Source organism: Globicephala melas, chromosome 6 (assembly GCF_963455315.2).
Source record: "Globicephala melas chromosome 6, mGloMel1.2, whole genome shotgun sequence".
Taxonomy (NCBI): Eukaryota; Metazoa; Chordata; class Mammalia; order Artiodactyla; family Delphinidae; genus Globicephala; species Globicephala melas.
The window spans coordinates 10,548,012-10,575,081 of record NC_083319.1 but is presented as its reverse complement, the minus strand read 5'-3'; the positions used below and the strand labels follow the sequence as shown (position 1 = coordinate 10,575,081).

Sequence of the window (27,070 nt, the reverse complement as noted above, 5' to 3'; positions counted from 1 at the left end):
CTACCTCCACGAGCTTGACAACTTCCTGCTAGTTAAAAACTTTTCTGGTGAGATGGGTGGTGATATCAAGAATGTCATTTTTTTTGATGTTACATGATGAAATGTGTCAACATTTGGAAGATCTGCATATCTAATGGAGCCAGTATTTTCCAGATGATCAATGTATGATGTTACAGAATCACGCTTGGGTAAAAGATCCATTCAAAGTGCAAGACAGACCAATTAAATTTTAATGTAACAGAGTACATTAGAGTGATTTGGTTTCAGATTCCAAATGGTAGCTAATCTTTAAAAAACTTAGCAAGATTTGGTAGAGTATGAAAGAATAATATCCACAGTTTTCTCAAAAGGCTGTTAAAATATTGTCTCTTTTCTACCTGCATATCTTTGTGAGATCAGCTTTTCTTTATATATACTTTAACCAAAACAACATGTGCAACAGATTGAAAGCAGAAGCAGGTATGAGAATCTAGCTGTGTTCTATAAAGTTATACATTGAAGGAACTTGCAAAAATGTAGAAGTATCACTCTTCTGGTTTATTATTTTGGAAAATATAATTATTTTTCATTTAAAAGGGTTATTTGTGTTACCATTTAATAAGTATATTTAAATGAATTAACATAAAATTTTAATATAAAATTTATTAAAAGTTTAAAATTTTTATTTATATATTCTTTTCAGTTTTAATTTCTAATATGGTAATTATCATTAGATATAACCAACATAAGTAAGCTTTTAGGGTCAACAAATTTTAAGAATGTAAAAGTGTCCTAAGACCAAAATTTTGAGAACTGATATTCTAAGCTATCTTTCATAATGATACACTATTTCTAATTTTTTTAAATGAAGGTAATTATAAGACACAGAACAAAAGGAAAATCAAATGGCAAAATAGTACTATTATTCATTATCAAAAAAGAGCTCAGACTCAAAAAGTTTAGAGGAACGGTTTCTTTTATATATTTGTAAGTTTTAGTCTCTGCATATTTTAATATCTCTGATTTTGGTTGTTTATAGACATATGCTTAGAGGAGTCATCTTTTACTCTGTAGTTTTAAAATATTGTACTTTAGAAGTTCAAGTTTGTTTTGTAGTATAATGTAGTATTACTCATTTTTAAAATAAATTTATTTATTAATTAATTTATTTATTGGCTGCGTTGGGTCTTCGTTGCTGCGCGAGGGCTTTCTCTAGTTGCGGCGAGCAGGGGCTACTCTTCGATGCGGTGTGCGGGCTTCTCGTTACGGTAGCTTCTCTTGTTGCGGAACACAGGCTCTAGGCGCGCAGGCTTCAGTACTTGTGGCACGCGGGCTCAGTAGTTGTGGCGCATGGGCTTAGTTGCTCCACAGCGTGTGGGATCTTCCCGGACCAGGGCTCGAACCCTTGTCCCCTGCATTGGTAGGGGGATGCTTAACCACTGCACCACCAGGGAAGTCCCGTATTACTCATTTTTGTTATGAGTTATCTTATAAATTGTCTTTTGCTGAGAGCAATATTAGAATTTCAAATTTTACAACTTTTTATTTATACTCCTTCTGTAGGTAGTATTGCCCCTAGTTTTATAGGTGGAGGGAAGGTGAGATTCAGGGAACTTGTGACATTCTGAAAATTTTGATGATTTACATCTTCTGGCTCTGCTCTTTGCATTAACCATAGTACAGTTTGGCCATTAGAAGTAATAGGCAGTGGATGCTAGACTACTTAAATGTAATTAAAATCCATGTAAATATGTAGACAAAAACATAAAATGAATTTGAGGTAAGCAGAATATGCTATTTAGTAGATCATGTTTTTTCTGATATGCCCCTCAAGTTGTAATTGGTCAAAAAGGAAGACTGTGGAAGAGAACCTTTTTCACAGTGTTGTAACTCCTACTGAGTCATGAGTTCTGACTTGGTAACACAGTTTGCCCATCTCTTCTAGGTGCCCACCAGCTGACCTCTCCTCCTTCTCAGTCAGAGTCTCTCCTTGCCATGTTTGATCCACTGTCTTCACATGAAGGTAAAGTAGTCACATGAACTTTTTGACTCTTGTTTTATCATGGACAGAAGAACAAAACCAAAACCCTTTGTTCATGCCTTTGTTGGACTTTGTTGTGTCTCAGCTGCAGACTTTTCTTCTGTGTTCCAGGGGCTTCTGCTGTAGTAAGGCCAAAGGTTCACTATGCCAGGCCATCGCATCCACCACCAGATCCCCCAATCCTGGAAGGAGCTGCAGGAGGAAACGAGGCCAGGTTGCCAAACTTCAGTTCCCATGTCTTAACTCCAGCTGAGATGGAGGCATTTAAGCAAAGGCATTCTTACCCCGAGAGATTAGTTCGCAGCAGGAGCTCTGATATAGTGTCTTCTGTCCGGCGACCTATGAGTGACCCCAGCTGGAACCGACGTCCAGGGAATGAAGAGCGAGAACTCCCCCAAGCCGCAGCCATTGGTGCTACTTCTTTGGTGGCTGCACCTCATTCATCATCTTCATCCCCGAGTAAGGACTCCTCAAGAGGAGAGGTATGGGACGCAGGCCTTGTAGAAGAACTTGCTAATTATGGTCAGCTTTAGTGTTCCATCTGCCTAGTTCTCTTGATACCTGAAATTAGTGTGGAATATATAAATCTACGATGAAGGGTGAACAGTAGTCATGATTAAAGGTGATTTGTCAATCCTATATGTCCACGACCGTAACCCATAAAAAGCCTTTACTCTGGTTTTGTAATAATGTATCTTGCATTTTTATAATACTTTTAACTTTCCTCCAAGCAATTTTGTATCTCATTTAAACCTCACAGTTTCCTTCAGAAATGGTTAGAGGAAGTACTTTTTTTCTTTTTTTTCCAGTGCGTTATTATTTTTAATTTTGAAACAATCACAGAGTTACTAAAAAGTTGGAAGTAGATACAAAGAACCTCCCCCGCAACCATGTGAGAGTAAGTTGCCAACCTAATGCTCCAATGCTCCATCACCTATGAATACTTTAGTGTAAGTTTCCTACAAGCAAGCACCTTCCCCTACACGTCATAGTACAACCATCAACATCAGGAAATTAAAATGCATACATTAATAATAATGTATCAGCACTTCCCTGGTGGCACAGTGGTTGAGAGTCCGCCTGCCGCTGCAGGGGACACGGGTTTGTGCCCCGGTCCAGGAGGATTCCACATGCTGTGGAGCGGCTGGGGCTGTGAGCCATGGCCGCTGAGCCTGCGTGTCCGGAGCCTGTGCTCCGCAGCAGGAGGGGCCGCAGCAGTGAGAGGCCTGCGTACCGCAAAAAAAAATTAAATTAAATTAAAAAAAAAAAGTATCAATATATTAATGATAATTTTCATACCCCATTCATGTGTCTCCTGTTGTCCCAGTAACATTCTTTATAATGAAAGGATCACATTCAAAATCACATCTTGTATTTAGTTGTTATGTCTTTTTAGGCTTTTTTTCTTTCTTTTTGGCTGCGTTGGGTCTTCGTTGTCGCGCGCAGGCTTTCTCTAGTTGCAGCGAGTGGGGGCTTCTCTTTGTTGTGGAGCACGGGCTCTAGGCGCACAGGCTTCAGTAGTTGTGGCATGCGGCCTCAGTAGTTGTGGCTCGCGGGCCCTAGAGCGCAGGCTCGGTAGTTGTGGCGCATGGGTTTAGTTGCTCCGTGACATGTGGGATCTTCTTGGACCAGGGCTTGAACCCATGTCTCCTGCATTGGCAGGCGGATTCTTAACCACTGCACCACCAGGGAAGTCCCTTTAGTCTCTCAGTCTAGGACATTTCCTCAGTTTCTCCTTGACTTTCACGACCTTTATACTCTTTTTAAAAAATTAATTAATTTATTTTTGGCTGCATTGGGTCTTCGTTGCTGTGCGCGGGCTTTCTCTAGTTGTAGTGAGTGGGGGCTACTCTTCATTGTGGTGCACAGGCTTCTCGTTGTGGTGGCTTCTCTTGTCGCAGAGCACGGGTCTAGGCGCGCAGGCTTCAGTAGTTGCAGCATGCAGGCTCAGTCGTTGTGGTGCACGGGCTTAGTTGCTCTGCGGCATGTGGGATCTTCCCGGACCAGGGCTCGAACCTGTGTCCCCTACATTGGTAGGCGGATTTTTAACCACTGCGCCACCAGGGAAGTCCCTATGCTCTTGAAAGTTACAGGCGTTATTTTCTAGAATGTCCCTCAATTTGGATCTGCTTGATATTTTCTCATGATTAGATTCAGGTTATTCATCTTAGGCAGGAATATCACTAAAGTGACACTGTGTTCATTTCACTGCATGCTACCAGGTAGCACACAATTTAAATTTGTCCCACTACTCTGGTGTTCACTTGGATCATTTGATGAAGGTGTTGTCTGCCAGGCTTCACTACTGTAAGTTACTCTTTTCCCCTTTGTAATTAATAAGTATTTCTGGGAGGAGAGAGGCCGTTGAAAATATGTAAATATCCTGTTCTTTCTCAAATTTTAAATTTATCCACTTATTAATCATATCTATGGTCTCATGATTTTCTATTTTTAGTCAATGCGTTTGTTACAGCCATTTATTTTGAAGCCCAGTTGTCCCTGATTTGGCCAATGGTCACCCCTTCAAGCTGGCTCCTGTGTTCTTTTGACATTTGGGTATCTTTCTTTGAGTATCTCTCTGCTTTCTGGAACAAAACGTTATAAGCTTGTATTGTATTGTGTCTGCTTTAGTCCTGGAATCAGCCATTTCTCCAAGGAGCCCTTGTTCCTTTTAGTAGAAAATGGTTTTTAGAAATCAGGATCTGGCTATTAGGTGTGCTCTTTGTTGTAGGGGTGTAGCTGTTCCCAGGACCTCTCAGTTGACAGAGCTAGGGAGAGAGTGTGTGTGTGTGTGTACATGCACATTAACATGTGTATTTATTTCTATATCTTTCTTTTTATATGTATAGAACCATTTCCAGTCTAAAAACAATAGAATTCATTTCATCTTCCTTCCATTCCATATTTGCAGTTCCCTTGTCCAGCAGTGAGAAAACTGCTTTCATTATTCTTCATGTATGTACTCATTTGATCAGTCCCCCTGTATGTAATCAATATCCCATCCCCACCACTAAACCCTCCCTGGATGCCGTTCCTCTGCTTAGGTTCTGATATCCCATTCACATGGATGCCCTTAGAGAAGGTATTTTTAGTTCCAGTTTTGTAGATGAAAAAACAGAAATAAAATGATTTATCTAAAGTCACATGATAGGTTAGTACAGGAATTACGGTTCTGCCTTTTGACATGTGTCTTAATAATAACTCATTATAATTGGTGATCAAAACATGAACTTTGAAGTTGGTCAGATCTAGGTTTGAGTCCTGGCTGTGCCCCATATGGTCTGTATAACTTTGGGAAGATGAGGAGATAACCTTCTTTAGCCTCATATTTCTCATCTATAAAAAGGGCTTAATAACAGTATTTATCTCTTAAGGCTACTGTGAAGTTTAAATGAGATAATATATGTCCTTACATTCAGTGTTTGGCACACAGTACATACATAGTTTTATTATTAATATTACTGCTACCATCTCTACTACCCCTCTAGATTTTATGTGCATTGCATTTATTCATGCCATATGAGTATTTATTGAGTGCCTACTCTATGCTAGACTCTGTATTAAGCTTTTGGTTTACTGACAGTAATGAGATAGTGCCTACCCTCAAGTGATCCATCATAGTCTGATGCTTGAAAGGTATACATCCCTGTTCCAGAAGTTGCCTGTACAACAATAAGAACAGTTTTGCTTTGAAGAAAAACTAGTGGTTTTTGTATTTCACAGACTAACTAAAATCCTTTTGATAGTAATTTATCCTGCTGTCCAACTCCAAATAAAGCATCAAACTTTTTCTACAGACTGAAGAACGCAAAGATAGCGATGATGAGAAATCAGACAGGAACAGACCTTGGTGGAGAAAGCGTTTTGTTTCTGCCATGCCCAAAGGTAATTTTATAAAATATCAGAATGTGATATCAGCAACGAGAAGTAAAGCCCCAAAATCTCTTTCAGAGAGCCAAAATCTGACCTCCTCCGTGAGGCCTGTGGGGCCTCAGTTTCTTGCTGTTTCGAGGGTATGGAAAATGATCTCACTCAGATGAATGCCAAGGTACAGCTTTGGAAGTGACAGTTCCTGTTCTTTGCAGGAAGTGGCAGCGGTTTCATAAATGAAAGGCAGGCAGGTCACGGTTGTTTAAATATCATATACCATTGAAGTTAAATATACAGGACTTTTGACATACGTATTGCTAATAATTATTTCAGGAAAAAGGGATGCTTTTAGTAAACAAACATTGAAAATTTATCCTTTACATTCCTGGAATAAACTTAAGCTTCTTATGTTTATGTTCATTGAGAATGATAATACCCTGAATATTAGTGTTTATTCTGGAATGCAGTTGTGTAGAATTGTTTGCTTTTCTTGTGAATAGCCTGACATCATACCAGTAGGTATTGAAATTTGAGTTGGCAAAAGCATCTCTTCCAGGAAGGAGAGATCATGCAGGATTAGAGGGAAGGGCTTCTTCCAAAGGCCTCTTCTTGGCTCTGTGATGCTCAGGAGCCGCGGAGCACCGCTTTCACGCCAGACTCAGCCCACTTTAGGAGGAGAGACTGAGGCTCAGAGCTTTGAATGTGTCGTGTTTTGAGCAGAGGTTAAGAGGCAGTGGTTTTGATTCAGTCCCAAGAGATTCCTGTTAAATCATTCTTCCTGTGGCAGATGACCCCAAAGCAGATTCTGGAAGCTTCTTTAAGCACCTTCAATGCTATTTTAAGAATGATTATCAGTTGACACTCGGGATTTCTTAGCTTTTAAACTTTTCACCTTCCTTCCACTTAGAAATGTTGGCACACCAGTTAACTCCAGAATGACTGCTGTCTTCCGAGTAGTGCAGTATGTTATATGTCACACTACTGACTTTATTTAATTTCCAGCTCCTATACCATTTAGAAAGAAAGAAAAACAAGAAAAAGACAAAGATGATCTGGGGCCTGACAGATTCTCAACACTCACAGGTTTGTAGACCCATGGACTTCCTGGCTCCTTCATTCCCAGAGCACATATTTCATAACACTTTTTCTTGGGTGCCATAAGCGTTGCCTTCTTAGAAGAGTGTGTCTGTGTGTGTACAGTGGGGAGTATGTTCTTCATAGCTCTGTGGTTTCCAGTTGGCGGCCGCAGTGAATCTCAGTGCGCTCTTCCTGCAGACCGCCACCACCATCATCATCCTCATTACCATAACTTCCGTGTATGATGAGGCCCCTGATCCTGAGCCTCTAGGCCTACCCTAGAACCCGACATTTTAGTGGGATGATGACACACAGTGCCTTTTAGGAAAGTGTGGTGATGGTTTTAGTGCTATGCATGCCATATCTTTGGATCATTGACTGAATAGTTTTCTTTAACGTTGATCGTAGAATTCTAAATTTATTTCCATCTATAGTTCTTGATTATTCAGGATCATTGTGAAATTCTATTTTACCTAATCATTTCCTTTTTTCGTGATAAGTGTTCAAACAATATCGTAAATTTATAAACTTTACCAATTTTTTACAGCTTGAATCATTTTAACATTGCTATCTGACCCAAGGAAAATACAACTAGGGGTTGGGTTCTTACCTCATTCAGCATTTGTATTTTTGCAGCTTCTTTTTGGCATATTATGAATGAACACCCTAAAAGGAAAAAGTATGAGAGGCAGTGTTGATGACCCAACCTTGAGTTTGATAGCTGTATACTGTCTCCAGTGACTGAAGAACGTCTAGAGGGAAATTAATTTCTCACCTCTCTTTTTCTTGTCTTGATTTTAAATTATGTTATCCTACTAAGGTAAAATGAAGACTTTTATTTAAAAATGGGATAGGTTTCAAAAGAACATCCTCCTCAAAGAGCTCAGTGTAGTACAGGTAGAATCCCATTTCAGTGCATAGTTATTGTCATGTCAAGTTCTAAAATAAATGTAGACGTTTCCATGTCCTAGTGTACATCCCTGTTTATTGGATGAGGTGACTTGCCTGGAATAAAGGGTTTTAAGCAGCAGGAGCTGTGCTTTGAGGCCAGGTTCCCTGCTGAAAGCAGTCAAACCTATCTCAATCAGTCAACAAATGCTTGTTGAACATCTGACTCATGCCAGGCACTGTGCTAAGTGTGGTAGGTGTTCAGTCAAATCACACATGACTCTTGTTCTTTAGGGACTTACAGCCTTATTGAGAAGCAGTGGAAAGGCATCCTTTCGGCAAGATTTTTATGTTTTCTTACCATGCTCCTGGCTTTAGAACACCACCACCATTCACAGAGTAGAATGCTCTTAATAAAATCTCAGGTTTTCAAAATGTTGAATTAATAACTTTGGAGAAGTTATAAATTATTTTTTTACTCGTGTCTTTAGGCAATACATTTTTCTTAGTCCTTGGTGCCTAAACTGTAAGCTAGGTAGAGTAAGTTTTTTTCCATAAAATATTTCGTTTTGTTTGTGTTTGATTCAAGCAGTTTAGCTTCCCTACTGGTGCAGAAATTTCTACCCACTCCTAATTAATGACCCAAAGAAAAGTATCATTAAGTCAATTTTTTTAAATGTTATGAGAGGGAATTTCTTAACAGTCTGTCCATAATCTCGCCGCCTTAATTTTCTTTTTTCCATGTTCTCTCCCAATCTTTCCTTATCTATACATGGCTTTTCATGATGAAATCAGAGTGTGTATGTAACTTTGTATTCTTTTACCACATGTTATTTCATAAACCCTGTCCCAATTTCTGCTTGACATAGTTGGTTTTTTAATAATTTTTATTGGCTCTGAGATCATCTGTCATTATTTTATTGCGGTGTGAACATTCTCTTGCTTTTTCGATATTTAAATTGTATCCATTTTTTTTTTACTATGAAAATACTGCTCACAGCTTTGTATATATAGCATTTTTTGTCTATTTTAATTGTCCTCAGATAAAAATTTTAAGAACGGTGTTACAGAAATAAAAGTTATAAGCAACGTTATTGCTTTCACTATGTTTAACCAGTTTTTAGAGCCCTCAACAGCACTCAAAACCAATAGCAAAAAAAAGATTTTGTAATGATAAAGGTTTTATCAGTTTACATTTTGAAGAAGATCAGATTTTATTAGGACTCTATTATCATGCATTCAAACATCATTGTAGCAGAAAGATTATATTATTTTGGAAATCGTTTCTCCCTACAGTTACCACAATTTTACGGAGACATGAACACTAAATATTTTTTTCATGGAAACAAAAGAAGAGCCTATGAGCATACTACTTAACCTCTTTCTACCTTGATTTCTTCTTCTTAAAAATGGGGGTGATAGTAGTACCTCCATGTAGGGTTGTTGCGATGATTAATTGAGATCATTCATATAAGGTGTTTAGCACAGTTCCTGGCACGTGGTACATGCTCAATAAATGTTAGCTGCTGTTAATATTAGCTGCTATTAACACGTACACGTATATAAATTCTAGTGATTTTTATCTGTTTTAAGACTTTTTAACAAATGGGATTCTACCAGAATGTAGACATTACCTGCTTGGCCTAGATCTGTCTCAGGAGTTTGCATTTCACTATGGAACTGTATTTTGTCCCATAGATCTGTAGCACTTCTTTGCTTTGTTAACTGTTAATTAGTGACTCTGCCATCTGACTCCAAGAAAACATTTTGATGTGCTGATTTTGCTGACCGGATAGTGGGCCAGTCGGTAACCAGTGCTGCACCTGTGATTGTGATAAGCTTTTTCTCTGTGCACCCCAGGTACAATTCCAGCACTCCCCAACAGTGTCTAGATTCTCTAGGAGTGCCTCTGACACCATTGCACGCACAGAAGTGCTCTAAATCCAGCAGCTGTACTGTCATAGTGAGATTTAGTAAGATAGAATGTGAATATCTGAAGTTTCCAAATGTGGTGTAGTGAGAGAAGGAAGAGTGGAGGAAGACATTTTAAAAGTATTATTTAAAAGGCTTTAATTTGAATTTGGAGTACTTTTTTTCCTCCTTCAGCATAGAGATGTCTGAATAAATGAAGTCTACATATAAAAGTGCAGTGTTGGAAGTTCTGGTAGCATGAATTGATAATAACAGTGATTTGAGTGTAAACACTTTAGAAACCCATCATCCATTCAGTCTGCACTGAACTTTTTGACACTGTCATGCAGAATTCTGACAATGATGAGAAAGTGGAGTAATCCTCCCAATTTCGTGCTTTGGCAAGGCTCTCAGACCTAGAAATGGGATGAGTAGGCAGCTGCATGGTGCCTCTTATAACATTGAGATATGTGCTCTTTTTAAGTCTTACCTCCTAATCCGCCTTTGGGATTATGCTACTGGTGTCGTACTAACATCAGAGTGGGTGAAAACCAAGGGGAGCTAATTCTCTCCCTCTCCTTTCCCCTTCAGATGACCCGAGCCCTAGACTCAGTGCACAAACTCAGGTTGCTGAGGATATTCTGGACAAATACAGGAATGCCATTAAACGAACCAGTCCCAGTGAAGGAGCACTGGCAAACTACGAAAGTGCAGGTGATAATCATGATAAAGAATGGAATAGTAAACTTCGTATCACAGTGATAAAGGTGGTCCGAATTAAAAGTAACCTTGTAATAACTACTTTTGAACAGTTATCAGAAAAATATGGTACAATTCCCAAGATAAATTAGAGTATCTCTGGAAGAATCTCTGATAAACTGATAACGTGAGTTGACTCGGGGGGGGGGGGACTCATAGGGAGCCTGAGAGGAGAACTTCCTACATTTTTTTTTTAATTTATATTTATTTTGTTTGTGCCGGATCTTAGTCACGGCACAAGGGATCTTTGTTGCAGCAGGTGGACTTCTTAGATGCGGCATACGGCCTCTTAGTTGCAGCATGCGGGATCTAGTTCCCCAACCAGGGATCGAATCTGGCCTCCCGGAGTCTTACCCACCGGACGACCAGGGAAGTCCCATCCTACACCTTTTTTTTTTTGTTTTTGAAAAGTTTTAAAATAACAAAGAAGTTGAAGGAATAGTACAGTGAAGGTCTATATTCCATCTACCTAGACTTATCAATTGTTGACATTTTGCCACATTTTCTATATATATTTTTTCCTGAGGCATTTGAAACTATCTCCTAAGAATAAAGATATTTTTTCTACGTAGACACAGTATCTTTATTACACTAAGGAACTTTTATTTCTTTTGATTTTATACATGCATGTATTAACTAAATTGATTCATTAAAAACATAAAAACAACTGTGGGAACCACAGGTCTGTCCTGGCTGCATTTGTGAGTTCGTACCCAGCTCATTCTCAGGCAGTGGGAGCAGCCCTGGTAATGAGGACCGGAGACCTCAGTGCAGCCTGGCCAAGGGGTTCACAGCCAGCTGTTTTCTGACTGGGCAGGATTCCATGTCTGTAAAATGAGGGTGTTATGTGAAATGATTTTTTTTTTTTTTTTTTTTGCGGTACGCGGGCCTCTCACTGTTGTGGCCTCTCCTGTTGCGGAGCACAGCCTCCGGACGTGCAGGCTTAGCGGCCACGGCTCATGGGCCCAGCCGCTCCGCAACAGGTGGGATCCTCCCGGACCGGGGCATGAACCTGTGTCCCCCGCATCGGCAGGCAGACTCTCAACCACTGCGCCACCAGGGAAGCCCTGAAATGATTTTTGAGGCCCCTTTTAGTTCTGTGGTTCAGTGATCGTGATTACAGAGTATTATCCGTATTAAGTTAATAAAGACTTTCATTGTTTTAGATTAGGATTCAGATAAGAAGTAAAACTATTTTCAACAACTGCTCTCTTGATATATTACCATTGCTATCAATAATTTAGTTAAGTGTTTGAAGTTCCTTTTTTCTTTTTTCTTTCAAAGAACTCTTGTTGGAAGGCACAAGTTAATTTATTGTTGAGTTGTTCTGAATATCTACCAGTGCCAGAATGTTCCAGATTAACCTGCTTATCCTTTTGGGGGGCTGGGTTTTGTTTAGAAGTTATGGGTGACGGTGAAAGTGCGCACGATTCGCCTCGTGACGAAACCCTGCAAAACATCTCAGCTGACGATCTCCCAGATTCCGCGAGCCAAGCCGCCCACCCTCAGGATTCAGCTTTCTCTTACAGGTATTTCTTTTATAGGATTTAGGACCTTTGGGTTTGAACTTTTCATCACCATTGCAGTCACTTCAAGTCAGGTGTTTCATTGAGTCACTTAATAAGTGTGTAAAGCAGAGAGATAAGAATGAAATACTATTCACTGAGAAGACTTTGCTTCCCTTGTGGATGTTATACAACAAAGGCTTTAATTCAGGGATTGAAAACAAAAACAAGAAAACCTCATATGCTCACAGGGGCCACATAAGTAATTTATTTTATTTATTTATTTATTTATGGCTGCGTTGGGTCTTTGTTGCTGCGCGTGTGCTTTCTCTAGTTACGGCGAGCGGGGGCTACTCTTCGTTGCGGTGCATGGACTTCTCATTGCGGTGGCTTCTCTTGTTGCGGAGCACGGGCTCTAGGCACACGGGCTTCAAGTAGTTGTGGCATGTGGGCTTCAGTAGTTGTGGCTCGAGGGCTCTAGAGTGCAGGCTCAGTAGTTGTGGCACGTGGGCTTAGTTGCTCCACAGCATGTGGGATCTTCCCGGACCAGGGCTTGAACCCGTGTCTCCTGCATTGGCAGGCGGATTCTTAACTGCTGTGCCACCAGGGAAGCCCCACATGAGTAATTTAAATGGAACAGTGGCAGTGCCTGTGCCTGTGCAGAATTCCCAGCTCTGTGTGTGAGAGGTGCTAGGGCAGGACTGAAGTAGAAGGAGGGTCCGCTGCAGAGTTGTTGAATGACCCACTGTCCCCAGTAAGCCTCCCAGTTTGTCATTCTCCTCATTACCTGTGCAGGTCTCTCCATTTCTAACAGGGCTTGAGAAAGAAAATGACTTTAGGAACCTGAAAAATTTGCTTTCGTTTCACAGGGAACCTGTGTTTTTCCAGACACGGATTATCACTTTTAAAGCACTAATCATCCGTCCATCTCTTTGTTTTTATCTATGACTTTGCCTCTGTCTTTCTTTCTCTGTTTTTAAACTTTTTATTTTAGAAATATTCAAGTATGTACAAAAATGGAAGAGTACAGTGATGTGCCTGTTACCCAGATATAACAGTTACTAATACGTGGCCCATATTGTTTCATGTTTACCTCCTCCCCCAATTAATTTAAAGCAGACTCTAAGCAGCATATCATTTTATTTTATTTATTTACTTTTATTGAGATATAGTTGATATATAATATTATATAAGTTTCCGGGGTACAACACAGTGATTCACAATTTTTAAAGATTTAAATTTTTATTTTCTAGCCATGACTTTACTGTTATATAGATTCGGAGTCTCTGAAAAGTAGGCAAATATTACATTTGTTTGGGTTGATTTGTAAGTTACTCGTTTTAGAGGAAGCAAACCAATAAGGAAGGACTCAGAACTAGTCAGATGAGGTGGACAAGTGATAATCCCGCAGGAGGAGCAAACTCTGGCTTGTTCTCGGAGGTGTTTCGACTCCTTTTTTTGGATGGCAGCCTTGGACGCTTTGAAGAAGCTCTGGTCCACGCCCTACATTCCCCTCCCAGTATGAAGGGCTGCCCTGCTGTGGAGGGTGACGCCTTACTGAAGGGTGCTCTGCCTGGTGGTGGCAGGTGGTTCAGTGGCGGAAGCTGAAAAGAAGCAGGTTTTGGCTCAACACAAAGTTTCAAGCAGCAAGGCAACAGATAGGGCTTCTTGTCGGGGGTCAGCTTGTCTTGTGGCAGGATCAACATTCCTCAAGAGATGTGGTAGAAGGCTTCCTAAATGTGGGTGGTGAGATGGATCTGACGACGTCTGCTGACTCCCTCCCAGCCTGGGCGTAATCCAGCCTTGACTCTCCTCGTAGTGCTTAGCATAGAACTCAGCGTATGTTAGAAGGTCAAAAAGGATTTGTTTGATTCTGGTGACTTTACCAAATGGTCCTTGCCCAGAGCACTTTTGCAGCCTTGCTTCTCAGGTAACTAGAAAGCCCACTCCTTAAGTGAGGTGTCAGTAAGTTGAAAATTATCTTTTATTTATGACCACTTGAAACATTTGAGTCCTGACGTGGTAGCCTATTGATTTGTATATTAAATATGATAATAGTTCATAAAATATGACCATATGTGAACAAAGAAATTAATGTATCTTCAACTCATTCTTCAGAGATGCAAAAAAGAAACTGAGGCTCGCTCTTTGTTCTGCGGATTCTGTTGCTTTCCCAGTGCTAACCCATTCAACAAGGAATGGTTTACCAGACCATACAGACCCAGAAGGTAAGTTGCTGCCTGATAGCTTATTTTTTCCTATATTTATACGTTGAACCATATGAATTGCCAGTATTCAACTGTATTTAAACTATACAGCAGGGCTTCCCTGGTGGCACAGTGGTTAGGAATCTGCCTGCCAATGCAGGGGACACGGGTTCAAGCCCTGGTCCGGGAAGATCCCTCATGCCGCGGAGCAACTAAGCCCGTGTGCCACAACTACTGAGCCTGCGCTCTAGAGCCCCCGAGCCACAACTACTGAGTCCGTGAGCCACAACTACTGAAGCCCACACACCTAGAGCCCATGCTCCGCAACAAGAGAAGCCACCACAATGAGAAGCCCTAGCACCGCAATGAAGAGTAACCCTCGCTCACCACAACTAGATAGAGCCCGCACGCAGCAACGAAGACCCAACAGTCAAAAATAAATAAATAAAATAATAAATTTATTAAAAAAATAAAAATAAAAAAATAAACTCTACAGCAGTTCTGTACAGTTCAATGTAATACATTTATATTAGCTATCAGTTAAGGGCACTTTGATTATTGATGGCTCATTAAAATGTTCTCTGATTGATACTGCTTAGTTCTACTGATACAAGCGTAATTGACATCCCAAAGGCTGAGGGATGACCTTCAGCTTATGAAAAGCCTGTGGAAATTCTCAACAATAACAGAATTTTTATTTTTTTATTTAGACAATGAAATTGTCTGCTTCCTAAAAGTTCAAATAGCAGAAGCAATTAATTTACAAGATAAAAACTTAATGGCTCAACTTCAAGAAACAATGCGTTGTGTGTGCCGCTTTGATAATAGGACTTGTAGGAAACTACTGGCTTCTATCGCCGAGGACTATAGGTAATTATACCCCACGTGTTTCACTTATACACCTCTTTTCAGCTGCAGGTATTTTCTTCTCGGTCCTTATTTCGGAAATGAATCTAGGCTCAGCACAAAGTGCTTGGCTATGTTTACCTGGATGTAGATCTCCAAGGACTACATTTGGATATTTAGTCTGGAAATGTAGTTACAAATGAGCAGCTCTTCCTAACACAGAGTGCAGTTTACTTCAGCTTTGCCCCGCCTTTAGCGGAGGGGACACCAGGATAACTAGGATATCATTTCCCTGTTTTAGAGGGATAGAAAAGACTGCTTCCTTGGACCAGGGAAGCAGGTGTAGGTCTTGGAATCACTGCCCTTTGTCTGTTGCCAGTCCCTTGCTGACATTAAAATGTAGTTGAGAAGCTTAGGAAGTAAAGAGTCTTAGGGAATGGGTGCTCTAATGATTGCTACGTTTAGACTATAAGCAAATAATTAGTGGTATGTTTAATGATCTAGCAGTATATTAACCTGTATTTTGTTGTCATTTTAGTCATTGTAGCAGTCAACTTCCTGTTAAGTATGAGGTTCTACCAGCATGGAGACTGCTCCAAAATAGCAGACCAACGATGCAAAGGGACTTAGCGATGTTTAGGGAATTAAGGGGCTAAGTGTTCAGCCCAGTAGATGATGTTCTTGACACACATGCAGAAGAGTTCTGTTTCTTTCTTTTTTTAATTGTAGTTGATTTACAATGTTATATTAGTTTCAGGTGTACAACATAGTGATTCGCTTTTTTTTACAGATTATACTCCATTTAAAGTTGTTATAAAACATTGGTTCTATTCCCTGTGCTGTACATTACATCCTTGCATCTGGTTCTGCTTCTTGATCTGGAGCATAATTAGTCCTCAGGATGGTTGTCTGCAGCCTGACATGCTAATTTGTAAAACCAAAGTCTTTGGAGTAGTTTTTTCATTTAAGGAAAAATCAGGACTCTTAGTCTCCGAAGAAAGTGTGCACCGTGTATGTCTGATGTCCTGCAGAGCATATTTCCTTTTAGGAAAAGGGCCCCCTATATTGCTTACCTCACTCGTTGTCGACAAGGACTGCAGACCACGCAGGCTCACTTGGAAAGGCTACTGCAAAGGGTTTTGCGGGACAAAGAGGTGGCCAATCGATACTTCACCACTGTCTGTGTGAGGTTGCTGCTTGAGAGCAAAGAAAAGAAGATCAGGGAATTCATTCAAGGTAACTAGAGACCTTTAGGTTAAGCTGTATGTTATTGGGAAGATTTGGGAATTTTTCTTTTGCTGCTTTTTTTGAGTACCTACCTGTCTAAGAGAAGTTCCTTAAATTTGCAATTATTTCTTAGTTATTAAACCTTGATGTCAAACCAATAAATTCCATGTTTATCCTGGATTGAATATCTATAGTTTATTAAAAAGTTGGGAGAGGGCTTCCCTGGTGACGCAGTGGTTGAGGGTCTGCCTGCCGATGCAGGGGACACGGGCTCGTGCCCCGGTCCGGGAAGATCCCACATGCCGCAGAGCGGCTGGGCCCGTGAGCCACGGCCACTGAGCCTGCGCGTCCGGAGGCTGTGCTCCACAACGGGAGAGGCCACAACAGTGAGAGGCCCGCGTACCGCAAAAAAAAAAAGAATTCTAATAATTTCGTATTTGAAATTATTCAAATACTGTATTTTAAAAATTATTATTTTGCATTGGAGACTTTCAGAAACTCACAGCAGCTGATGATAAAACTGCTCAGGTGGAAGATTTTCTGCAGTTCCTGTATGGCGCCATGGCCCAGGATGTCATATGGCAGAATGCGAGTGAGGAGCAGCTTCAGGATGCCCAGCTCGCCATTGAGCGAAGTGTGATGAATCGGATCTTCAAACTTGCCTTCTACCCTAATCAGGACGGGGACATACTCCGTGACCAGTGAGTGCTTCTAAGTGTAACGGCCTGTGTTGGACTAAGTAGCAATATACCAGCCAACCCCATTATTTTAGACAAGCTATACGTGAGACTTAGTGTCTGAGTAGTGAAGGAAAAAATACATGTTACCTTTTTTCACCTATCAGAGTTACCAGAAAGAATGAAAATACTCTGTTTTCAGAGATGTGGGGAATCAGGCTGGAGGGTGTATAAATTGGTACGGCCTTTGTGGAAGGCACTGCTGTTTACTCCTGTCTCAGCTGTTCTTCCCTTCTTTCTTCTCCCTACTCTTATCCTTCAGATCTTCACTCAGACATCACTTCCTCGGGGAAACGTTTCCTGGCCTTTCTGACTAGGTTAAACGCCCTGTCAGCCCTCCCTCAGGCCTGGATACCTTCCTTTAGCACCTGCCACAGTTGCGGTTTTACATCTGTTGGAGGCATGGTTTCTCAAGCTGGCACTACTGACATTTGGGGCCAGATAATTCTTTGGAGTGGGAGGCTGTCCTGTGCATTGTAGGACATTTATCAGCATCCCTGGCCTCTACATGCTACAGGCCAGTAGTACCCTGCCAGGTGTGAGAACCAAGGGTGTCTCCAGACATTGCCAGATGTCCCTTGGGGGCAGAATCGCCCCTGTTCCTGGCCACTGGTTTGTGTGATTGATTGATGAATGCCTGTATCCCCCACTGGATTGTTCCCTTTGTGAGAGCAGCAGCATAGTGCTTTTATTCATCACTCCATCAGGGCATCCAGCACAGTGCGTGACTTCTATTATACTATATGCTTATTATTTGTTTGGAATGAAAAGTTATATATTTGAAAATCAGAATATCTGGAATTGTATGGTATATGAATTATATCTCAATAAAGCCTATTCTTAAAAGTAAACCTAAAAAAATTAATCTTGAAAAAAAAATCTGGAATGATAACAGTGGTTATTTTGGGGTAATGAGGCTATGGATGACTTAGCTTTTTTTTTTTCCTCTTCTGCATTTTCTTGACCACCGCTTTACGATGCTGTTTCTGCCCCAAGCATGTTGAGATGGCCACCGTGCCCCCCAGCAGTGACATGGGCTCTCTCTGTGGGCGACTCTCAAGGGCCCATGTAATAGGGTGGGGCATTGGTTGTTTCCATAAGATTTTTTTTTTCATGGAAATTTTACAATATTGTATGTACATTTGAGAAAGTTCACTTTCCTGTGGGTGGGTTAGGCTTATTCCAACCTGCCTCTCTCGCTTGTTCATAGTCTCAGAGGCTTTTTACCCCTCCCCAAGTTTCTGTGTGGAATTTGCCAAATGGGCCCTGTTTTCTTTCCAGAGCACCAGTTTTTGGCTTCCACAGTGGGATGAGGAATGGGGACATTCAAACTGTACTTACTGCAAAGAGCACCTTTGAAGCAGGTTCTTCCTACCCTCTCTTGCGTGGTGTTTCTGTGGGTTTGTAGAGTGGAGAGTTAATCCTGTTCTGGAAAGAACACTCGAAGTCAGGAAAGCTGGGTTTAGTCTCTGCTCCTAACCACTGTGTGGCCTTAGGCAAATCCTTCTCCTTTTTTTTTTTTTTGCGGTACGCGGGCCTCTCCCACCGCGGAGCACAGGCTCTGGTCACACAGGCTCAGCGGCCATGGCTCACGGGCCCAGCCGCCCCACGGCACGTGGGATCCTCCCGGACCGGGGCACGAACCCGCATCCGCCGCATCAGGTGGACTCCCAACCACTGCGCCACCAGGGAAGCCCCCTTCTCCTTTTTAAGCCTAGTTATTGTCATCTCTGAAATGAGAGGTGGAGTGTCCTCAGAGTCCCTTGTCTAAGCATCTCTGATCTTTGGTTTCTGACCCCTGATCCCTCTACTTCCTCTTGGCCTATTTACCAATTAGTTGTCCAATTAGCTTCTAGAGTAAGGGCTCCTCTGCTTTCTCCCTTGGAATGCTGTCCTAGTCCAGGAAAGGAGGGCTTCTTTACTCTTCTCCCTGCATCCCCCTGGCTTACTCAGCATTTCTAAGCAGATCCTAAATAGGAGATTTTTTTTTTGACAAGACAGAGTACTTACAGCTAAGAGATAGTCTCAACTGTATTTGTAATCTGTATCTAGAAGTAAGTTTAAAACGTTTTAAATGTTTTGAAAAACATCAATTATGACTATCGGTGTACCTTATTTTCTGAAATATATATTTACTTATGTATTTTTTGGGGTTTTCAGAGTTCTTCATGAACATATTCAGAGATTGTCTAAAGTAGTGACTGCAAATCACAGAGCTCTTCAGATACCAGAGGTAATACAGGTTTATATAGTGTGGGTGGTATTATTTAATTAAAAATTGCTTGGTATACCATGTGCATGTTACCAGTTTTTCAAGGAAGCAGAATGTAATAAGTTGTACAACACCACTTGCACTAGATGCAATTTGGTCTAACTGTAAAGTTCTCAAAGGTCCTTCCACGGATTAAAATTCCCTGGCATGGGAAGGGACCTTAGTAGTGGAGAGGAGGGAGGGCCAGCATGGAGGAGGCCCTGCCCTGATGCCAGCCCCTGCAGACGGGTCTTCCTGTCCATAGCTCTGCTCCTCCTGGGGCAGCAGTGCTCTGCACTGATGCTTTTATAGTCACGTTTCTGCAGGAAAGTCCCATATGAAGAAGGGATCCGGTGGTACTTCAAAGAGTGTGAAAACTACTGTCCAGGAGAGGGAATTGAATCTGAATGTGACCTCAAAATTACCTTTTAGTTATTTATATTAGCATTTTTATCTGTCATACAACTCTTACAAACTCTGAAAATAGGAACGTTTTAGGTATACGAGTTTTCTGGTGGTTTTATTAAAATCCAAACATGAAGGGGACTTCCCTGGCAGTCCAGTGGTTAAGACTCTGTGCTCCCAGTGCAGGGGGCACGGGTTCATCCCTGATCAGGAAACTAAAATCCTGCATGCCGCATGGCGTGGCCAAAAAATAATAATAATAAAATCCAAACATAAATTGGCATAAAATTTTTAATTGTCTTCGATTTCTAGAACTACTGCAACAAAGGTACATGTTATTTTTAAAGTATCTTAAAAGTAGCTTGTTTGTGCTTTTGGAATCAGCTACAATACAGAGATAAGTTCCATTCTAGCTCTTTAAGAAAGATAAACGTTTGAAATTTTATGAGTTCTAGGTTCTGTGTTATCATATGCCTCTATTAATATATATCTGGGTGGTTTTTTTGTGGGGGGCCATGCCCGGGGCTTGCGGGATCTTAGTTCCCCAACCAGGGATCAAGCCCAGGCCCGTGGCAGTGAGAGCACAGAGTCCTAACCAATGGACTGCCAGGGAATTCCCTTGGGTGGTTTTATCTTAAAATGCAAAGCAAATAATTTAAAAGTTTAAAAGTTAAGCTTCGATCCTAAGCGGGAGGACGGGGAGGAATCGCGATTTGGTTTTACTGGAAAAAGGGAAAGGCAACAGCCTTACCCTTCGGCCTCCTGATGTGGAGGTCGCTCTGTTCGCTGCACGTAGTTGCCGCTTGATCCAAGATCTGTCTAACTGTCTCTGTGTTGTCTCACTTAGGTTTATCTTCGGGAGGCACCGTGGCCATCTGCACAGTCAGAAATCAGGACAATAAGTGCTTACAAGACGCCCCGGGACAAAGTGCAGTGCATCCTGAGAATGTGCTCCACGATCATGAACCTCCTGAGCCTGGCCAACGAGGACTCCGTCCCAGGAGCAGATGACTTCGTCCCTGTTTTGGTTTTTGTGTTGATAAAGGTGGGTCCCTCACTACCGTTAGTGAGAGTAGTTTATTGGGTGTCCTGAGTCGGGTGGTGCAGATGTCACCAGATGTTAGAGACTTTGGCTCTTTTACAAGTTTCAAGCTCTGTGTTACCCAGAAAGGAAGTATCTAATGTCAAGTTTTGTTCTGTCCAGAAGTTAGGATTTTCAGAAGAAAGGAGGGGAGGACTAGATTGCTAGAACATTTTCAGCTTTTAAAGCAGTACCTGAAGGCCTTGGTTGGAACTCAGATAATTACTGAATGAAAAGATGAATGAGGGCAAGTTCTTTTTATCATGTTTGTTTTTTTAAGTAAATTTATTTATTTGTTTTTGGCTGCGTTGGGTTTTCGTTGCTGCACGTGGGCTTTCTCTAGTTGTGTCGAGTGGGGACTACTCTTCGTTGCGGTGCGTGGGCTTCTCATTGCGGTGGCTTCTCTTGTTGCGGAGCACGGGCTATAGGCGTGCAGGCTTAGTTGCTCCAAGGCATGTGGGATCTTCCCGGACCAGGGCTTGAGCCCGTGTCCCCTGCTGGCAAGCAGATTCTTAACCACTGCGCCACCAGGGAAGCCCTTATCATGTTTTTACCATCTTCTTTCTCATTGAATTCTTCATAGTACTTATCACATAAACTACTACATTTACCAATCATCTTTCTCCTCTTTTAGCCTCATATTTTGTAATTGTACCTTTTTTTTTTTTTTTTTGCGGTACGCGGGCCTCTCACTGTTGTGGCCTCTCCTGTTGCGGAGCACAGGCTCCAGACGCACAGGCTCAGCGGCCATGGCTCACGGGCCCAGCCACTCTGCGGCATGTGGGATCTTCCCGGACCGGGGCACGAACCCGTGTCCCCTGCATCGGCAGGCGGACTCTCAACCACTGTGCCAACAGGGAAGCCCTACCATATTATTTTTAAAAGTACTGACATTTCTTTTCTTTTTTTGACTTTAAAGTTGCATCATTTAAACGGTTTATTTTGAACATTTTGGTCGGGGGGTGGGGAACCATACGGTTTGGGTGCACACAACCACCAAATAACTGCATCACCCATGTGCTCCAGTCAGCTCAGCCCTCTGTTGATGTCTAAAGTATATTTGACATATAGCTTACTAATTCTTAATGTTTGCAGTATTTCTGCAACCTGAACTCTTATCTCAGAGCCAGAACCTGTAGGATCAATGTGTGATCAGCCTTCATAACTTTTCCTGTTGCCCATTGCGCCTCTGTCTTCCACAGGTGATGTGTTTAGTCTCTAGGCAGAGCCAGTTTAAGCTCCTTTGAAGGAGCAGGGCTTAGCCTGTCCTCCTAACTTAATACACCTGTGTCCTTTCTCTCCACATGAAGGTGAAAAAGCAGGAAATGTTCTGTGTTACCTCTTGCAGCAGAGGACATACTCTCTTTTTTAGTTCCCTCCCCCCCCCCCCCCGCAGCTGATTCTAGCTGGACTTAACGAACCAGATATAACTCAATTTGCCTACAGCATTTCTTTCCTTATCTAACATTCTGAAATCCTGGGATGTTGAGTAAATCCACTGGGATTAGTTCAGCCTCTTTAAGGACCAAGGAGGTCAAGTGCTTTGTTAGGATAGAAAGCTCTAGATAGTTCAGCTAGGATTAGAACCTGAGTAGCCTTTCCAGTACTGTCGCTACTCATAGTAGCTAGGGTTTACAGATTAGTTCCAGAAAGGATTGGGGGGATTATTTTCAAAAAGACTGGTATCTCTCTCTCTTTTTCTTTTTTTTTTTGGCTGCGCTGTGCAGCATGTGGGATGTGGGATCTTAGTTCCCTACCCAGGGATCGAACATGTGCCCCCTGAAGTGGAAACATGGAAAAAAGACTAGTATCTCTCTCCACAGAAAAACATTTGAAGATGTTACTGTAAACTATATTTGCAGAGCTATACAGCTGAGTAACTGACTCTTTTATTTTTCACTTCTCTAGGCAAATCCACCCTGTTTGCTGTCCACTGTTCAGTACATCAGTAGCTTTTATGCCAGCTGTCTGTCTGGAGAGGAGTCTTATTGGTGGATGCAGTTCACAGCAGCAGTTGAATTCATTAAGACTATCGATGACCGAAAGTAACCAAGACCAAGGCCCACCAAGGCAGCAGACTGTTAGGGGGGCACACGGATCTCTTAGAAAATGTACCAGCTGCTTTGAAGGCTGAAGATTGTTTTTGTATAATATTGTACAGTGTTGAGACCTTTTAAAACAGATCTTTACTAAACAGATTAATGAGCTAACAAGCAGGTTCTCTTTTCTTTGGGCTCTTTTCCTTTCTGAGTTGCATATTTCATTAATTTCTTGTCCCCAAGTAGAGACTAGTACTGCAAAAAGGGACCACATTTTTCAGGTATTTTGAAATACTGAAAAACAAAACAGAATCTCCTAGAAAATTCCTAGATTTCCGTTTATGGATACCCATTGTTTCTTTTCATTTTAAAAAAAAAGAGAGAGAGAGAATAGTACACCTCTTTTAAGGTGCTGTCTAATCTTATATGCATCTAATGGAAGGAAAATACCAGTTGCACTGAGGATTATAATAGTGGTGACATTAGTGGCATTATCTATAAATATACTCACCTAAATTGAAAAGCTAAGAAGTAAATGTAAATATAATATATATTTATATTTGATGTAATATGGACATCTTCAGATTCTAATAAACAAGGAATATTGCTGATAGTAGGTTGTCATGTACCCTCTTGTGAAATGGTTTCCTTGACAAAATTTAAGCTGAGCTTAAAAGCAAAAGACGAACAAATACACAGAAGTATTTATTAAAGTGTAATACAGTTTATTGAACTTTCTAGGTGTGGAATTTGATGCACAGGGCTGCCTTTGATGAAGGGTGTAGAAATCACTGAGTACATCGCTTAGACATTTCTCACCATGGATGTCTTTGAGCCCGCAGTAGGAGATAGACTCTTTAATTGCCATACATTACATACAAAGGAACAGTAGATATCTAATACGTTCTTGTGGTACTTCTCATCTGAAATGCTAAATATAGTGTAGAAACCCCAAACAGAACTCCTTACAAACCTTTAACTGTAATATATTTTTGATGATGATTCACATTGAATGCACATACCAGGAATTCAGTGAATGTCATTTTATTAAAAACTAATTTGTATTGTCCGCTCTAGTGATACAAGTTTTACTAGTGATAAACTATTTTAATCAACCATACTATTCTTATGGGAAAAAAAATCTATTTTGGCAGGTTTCTGTGCCTTTGTTTCCCTCTTCTGAACAAAAGTATGTGTTTCTGTATTTTGGTTTGATTTTATGTTGATAATTAATCAGGAATGGGTTTTGGTGTCTGAGAAACTGGCCAAGGAAGCCCACCAAAGCTTCAAGCACAAGTCTTATACATAGGTCATCACTGACTGGTTACACTTTTTATGTTTCCTAAACATGTTTAGCTTCTTTTATAAAACTTGGTCCCCTACTTTGAGTCTCTTGTTGCTGGCAGCATTTCCAGGCATTTTTAAGGGAACTGTGGCCAACAGCCTTGAGCAGATGGGTACAGAGGCTGTCTCCTCCCTCTCTCCAGGAACCGTGTGCTCCATTGTTCCTAGAGAAGCTGGGTTTTCTTTATGCCTCGACCTCTTCTTGTTCCTTTATTCTAAAATGCCGAGATAACAAGTTGCATAGGAGTGTGGGATGTGGTTTCTGCCTTTTAGGGGGAGATCAAAATTAAAGTAGTACTAAAAAAATGTCCTGTGAATGTTGGATCAAAAAATCTGTGTTGAGTCATGTACTTCATGGGCTGTAACTGTCAAGCTTGTCTAGGTCTTAGAAGTCAAATCCCATCATAAATACTTGACAAGACAAACTGTCTACCACTATTTCTAAGGCCTAGGGGGAGTTTCGCATTTGACTCAATAAATATTAAGTCAACAGAAGACTTGGAATAGTTGAAATTCACTGTTTTGGGATTTAACTCATAGGTCAATGAGAGATTTCTCTCCCCCATGATGGTTACTAAATCTAGTCCATGTTGTCACTGTGGAAATAAATATGAAGATGTAGACATTGCACAGGGCTCTTTCCTGTGGCAGAGAAGGTGGTGAGTTTGGGGTGGTGGGTTTGTATTTTGTGGAGGCAGGAGATTGGACTCTGCAGTGGGCTGGAGATTGGGCTTGAGACAGTGTTGAGGGTAGGACCCCAGGGCTTTGGCATCAGAGTTACACCTGAGGCATGTGGTGGCAGAGAAGCACAGCCCAGCTGTCTAAGCTGTTTTCCTCTGGAAACCTGTCAGGAGTGAGGACCACTTCAGCATAGACCATCACTGGTTTAATTTCATGACAGCGTTTATTATAGTGTTGATTTCTGAGTTTAGGAATTGGTAACTTTCTGCATGGCAGTGATGGGGTGTGAGATAGGGAGTAATTTGATTTTGCTCTTTCAGGAAAGAGGAATAGTTGTTCTTTAGATGTTTCTTATCACACTTCCTCCCGGTACATAGTTTATATGAAGGATTGTGCAAAAGTATAAAATCACATATAGGAAACATTCGGTAGCCACCGATTATTACATGGAATTTACAAAGGTAATAAATGTTAAATGTTCACTGAAATCTTGTGGAATTATGTAATGAAAGATCAGTTTATATTTTGTATTAATACTCTGCTTCTGGAGACAAGTAATAGAAATACAGATTGAAGATTGTCCTTGTAAAATTATTATTTTTTAAATCTAGTAAACATTTTGTTTTCTTTCTCTACTTTAGGTCAAATCTCAGCCACAGTTACTGATTTTTCCTGCTTTTTCTTTTTAAAAACCTGCTTAGGAAAGCCTTTTTTATACAGATATGAAATTGCTGTAAGAGGATTAGGCTTTGTGAAGGGTCGAAAATAGATGTGGATGTGATGCATGGTTTTTCTTTCCCTGTTGTGTCCTGGAAGCCTTTAATGTAGACTTTCAACATACATGTTCCTGAGATGCATAAGTGAGAGAACAAAAACCCGCGCCAGACCGTGAGGAGGCCACGTTCTGGCCACGAGAAGCTGTAGCTGACTGCGTGCCAGTCGGCACCGTTTCCCCATTGCCTGCCATGGGAATTCCATGGGCCAAGTGAAGGTCGATGTTGTGAAGTTGTAACACTTCCTCTCTCTGATGAGATTGAGTGTGAAAAAGGAAGGTAGGAAACACTTGCTCAGAATTGTTAATGGATTGCATAGCAGTGATAGAAACGTTAGTGGACTCAGCTTCCTCCATTTATGTGTGTCCTAGACTTTCTCTTCCCTCCCCATTCCTGCTTTATTTCTTAAGGAAAAGTCTGCCCTCTTTTTAGTTCTTTTGACTCTAGTAAGTTTATCCTATGTGTAATGGCCATACTTTGGGGGGCGGGAGGGTGGGAATCAGAAACAGTCTTGAAGCTCAAAGAATTTTCTGTGAGTAGATGAATAGTGATGAGCTATTTGAGATCCTTTGAATGCCAAAATGCTTGAGAATGTTGCCAGATTAATAGTCATTTAATATATTTTATAGTGTAGGTTACCCAAGGAGTAAGGGTGACCGGGAATAGCTTTATTACTCTTGAGAATACTTGGAGAAAGGAAGATGCAGTTTGCTTCAGCATCAAGGTGGGTGCAGTTGAGCTGTGGGGTCACCACGGAGCTGCGTGTCCTACAGGCCTGTGCTCAGCGCAGGTTAACTTCACGAGAGAGGAAGTCCTCTACACTTGGTTAATGGCAGACAGCGTGGGCAGGGGCCACACGCCTTAAGAATTCACCTCTGCTGAGTTGATATCCTGTCTTGTCTACTGTATTCTTGTGCTTCACCTGTATTCAATAGCTCTGTACTGCCTCCTCTCGAAACTGATAAAACCTTATATAAGCCTCAGTTAACGAGCTTGCACCATCTTGTATATGTACAGGAAACCCATCATGTCTCCTAATGTGATTACTCATGTATGATATCATTGTGTAAAATTGATTAAAAAAGGGAGAGCAGTTGAATTCATTGGGTTTTTATGTTTCCATCATCTATTTTGTATTCAGAAGCGTTTCTGAAAATTTCTTTGACTTCTCAGATATTACTGATGTTCTCCATGAATTCACACCTGTCTTTTTCATCTGAACATCTAAGGGTATTTGTGAAGTGCAGTACAGGAAGGAATTAGAATCATCCAGCAGTTCCTAAAGAGATGGTGAACGTTTACTCTTTTAACCCGGTTCCCGTCTGACCCCTGTATCTGGTAGCTGTTCATCAGCCCTAGTTCTGAGCGCAGAAGTTTAAATCACGGTGGTCACCGAAGCCCATATTAATCTCAGCTGAGGGGAGTTTCTGTTAGCCAAGGAGCCCTTGT

At 41.2% G+C, this 27,070-nt stretch overlaps 1 protein-coding gene across 5 annotated transcripts in view; it reads left to right on the top strand.

Annotated features, from left to right (window-relative positions):
- The window catches only part of GAPVD1 (GTPase activating protein and VPS9 domains 1), a 73,237-nt gene extending 46,517 nt beyond the window's left edge, over positions 1-26,720 (top strand). For 3 of the 5 annotated variants that reach the window (XM_030858674.2, XM_030858672.2, XM_060300437.1), the window contains 13 exons: positions 1,925-2,002; positions 2,132-2,502; positions 5,818-5,905; positions 6,893-6,973; positions 10,358-10,480; positions 11,925-12,054; positions 14,149-14,258; positions 14,948-15,107; positions 16,132-16,319; positions 16,798-17,011; positions 19,208-19,280; positions 20,551-20,748; positions 22,693-26,720. In XM_030858674.2, coding sequence (XP_030714534.1) covers positions 1,925-2,002; positions 2,132-2,502; positions 5,818-5,905; positions 6,893-6,973; positions 10,358-10,480; positions 11,925-12,054; positions 14,149-14,258; positions 14,948-15,107; positions 16,132-16,319; positions 16,798-17,011; positions 19,208-19,280; positions 20,551-20,748; positions 22,693-22,833 — 1,955 coding nt within the window. In that variant the 3' untranslated portion in view covers positions 22,834-26,720. The remainder of the gene's footprint in view (positions 1-1,924; positions 2,003-2,131; positions 2,503-5,817; positions 5,906-6,892; positions 6,974-10,357; positions 10,481-11,924; positions 12,055-14,148; positions 14,259-14,947; positions 15,108-16,131; positions 16,320-16,797; positions 17,012-19,207; positions 19,281-20,550; positions 20,749-22,692) is intronic. The other 2 variants (XM_030858677.2, XM_030858675.2) reach the window with 1 other exon arrangement.
- The last annotated feature ends 350 nt before the right edge of the window (positions 26,721-27,070 follow it).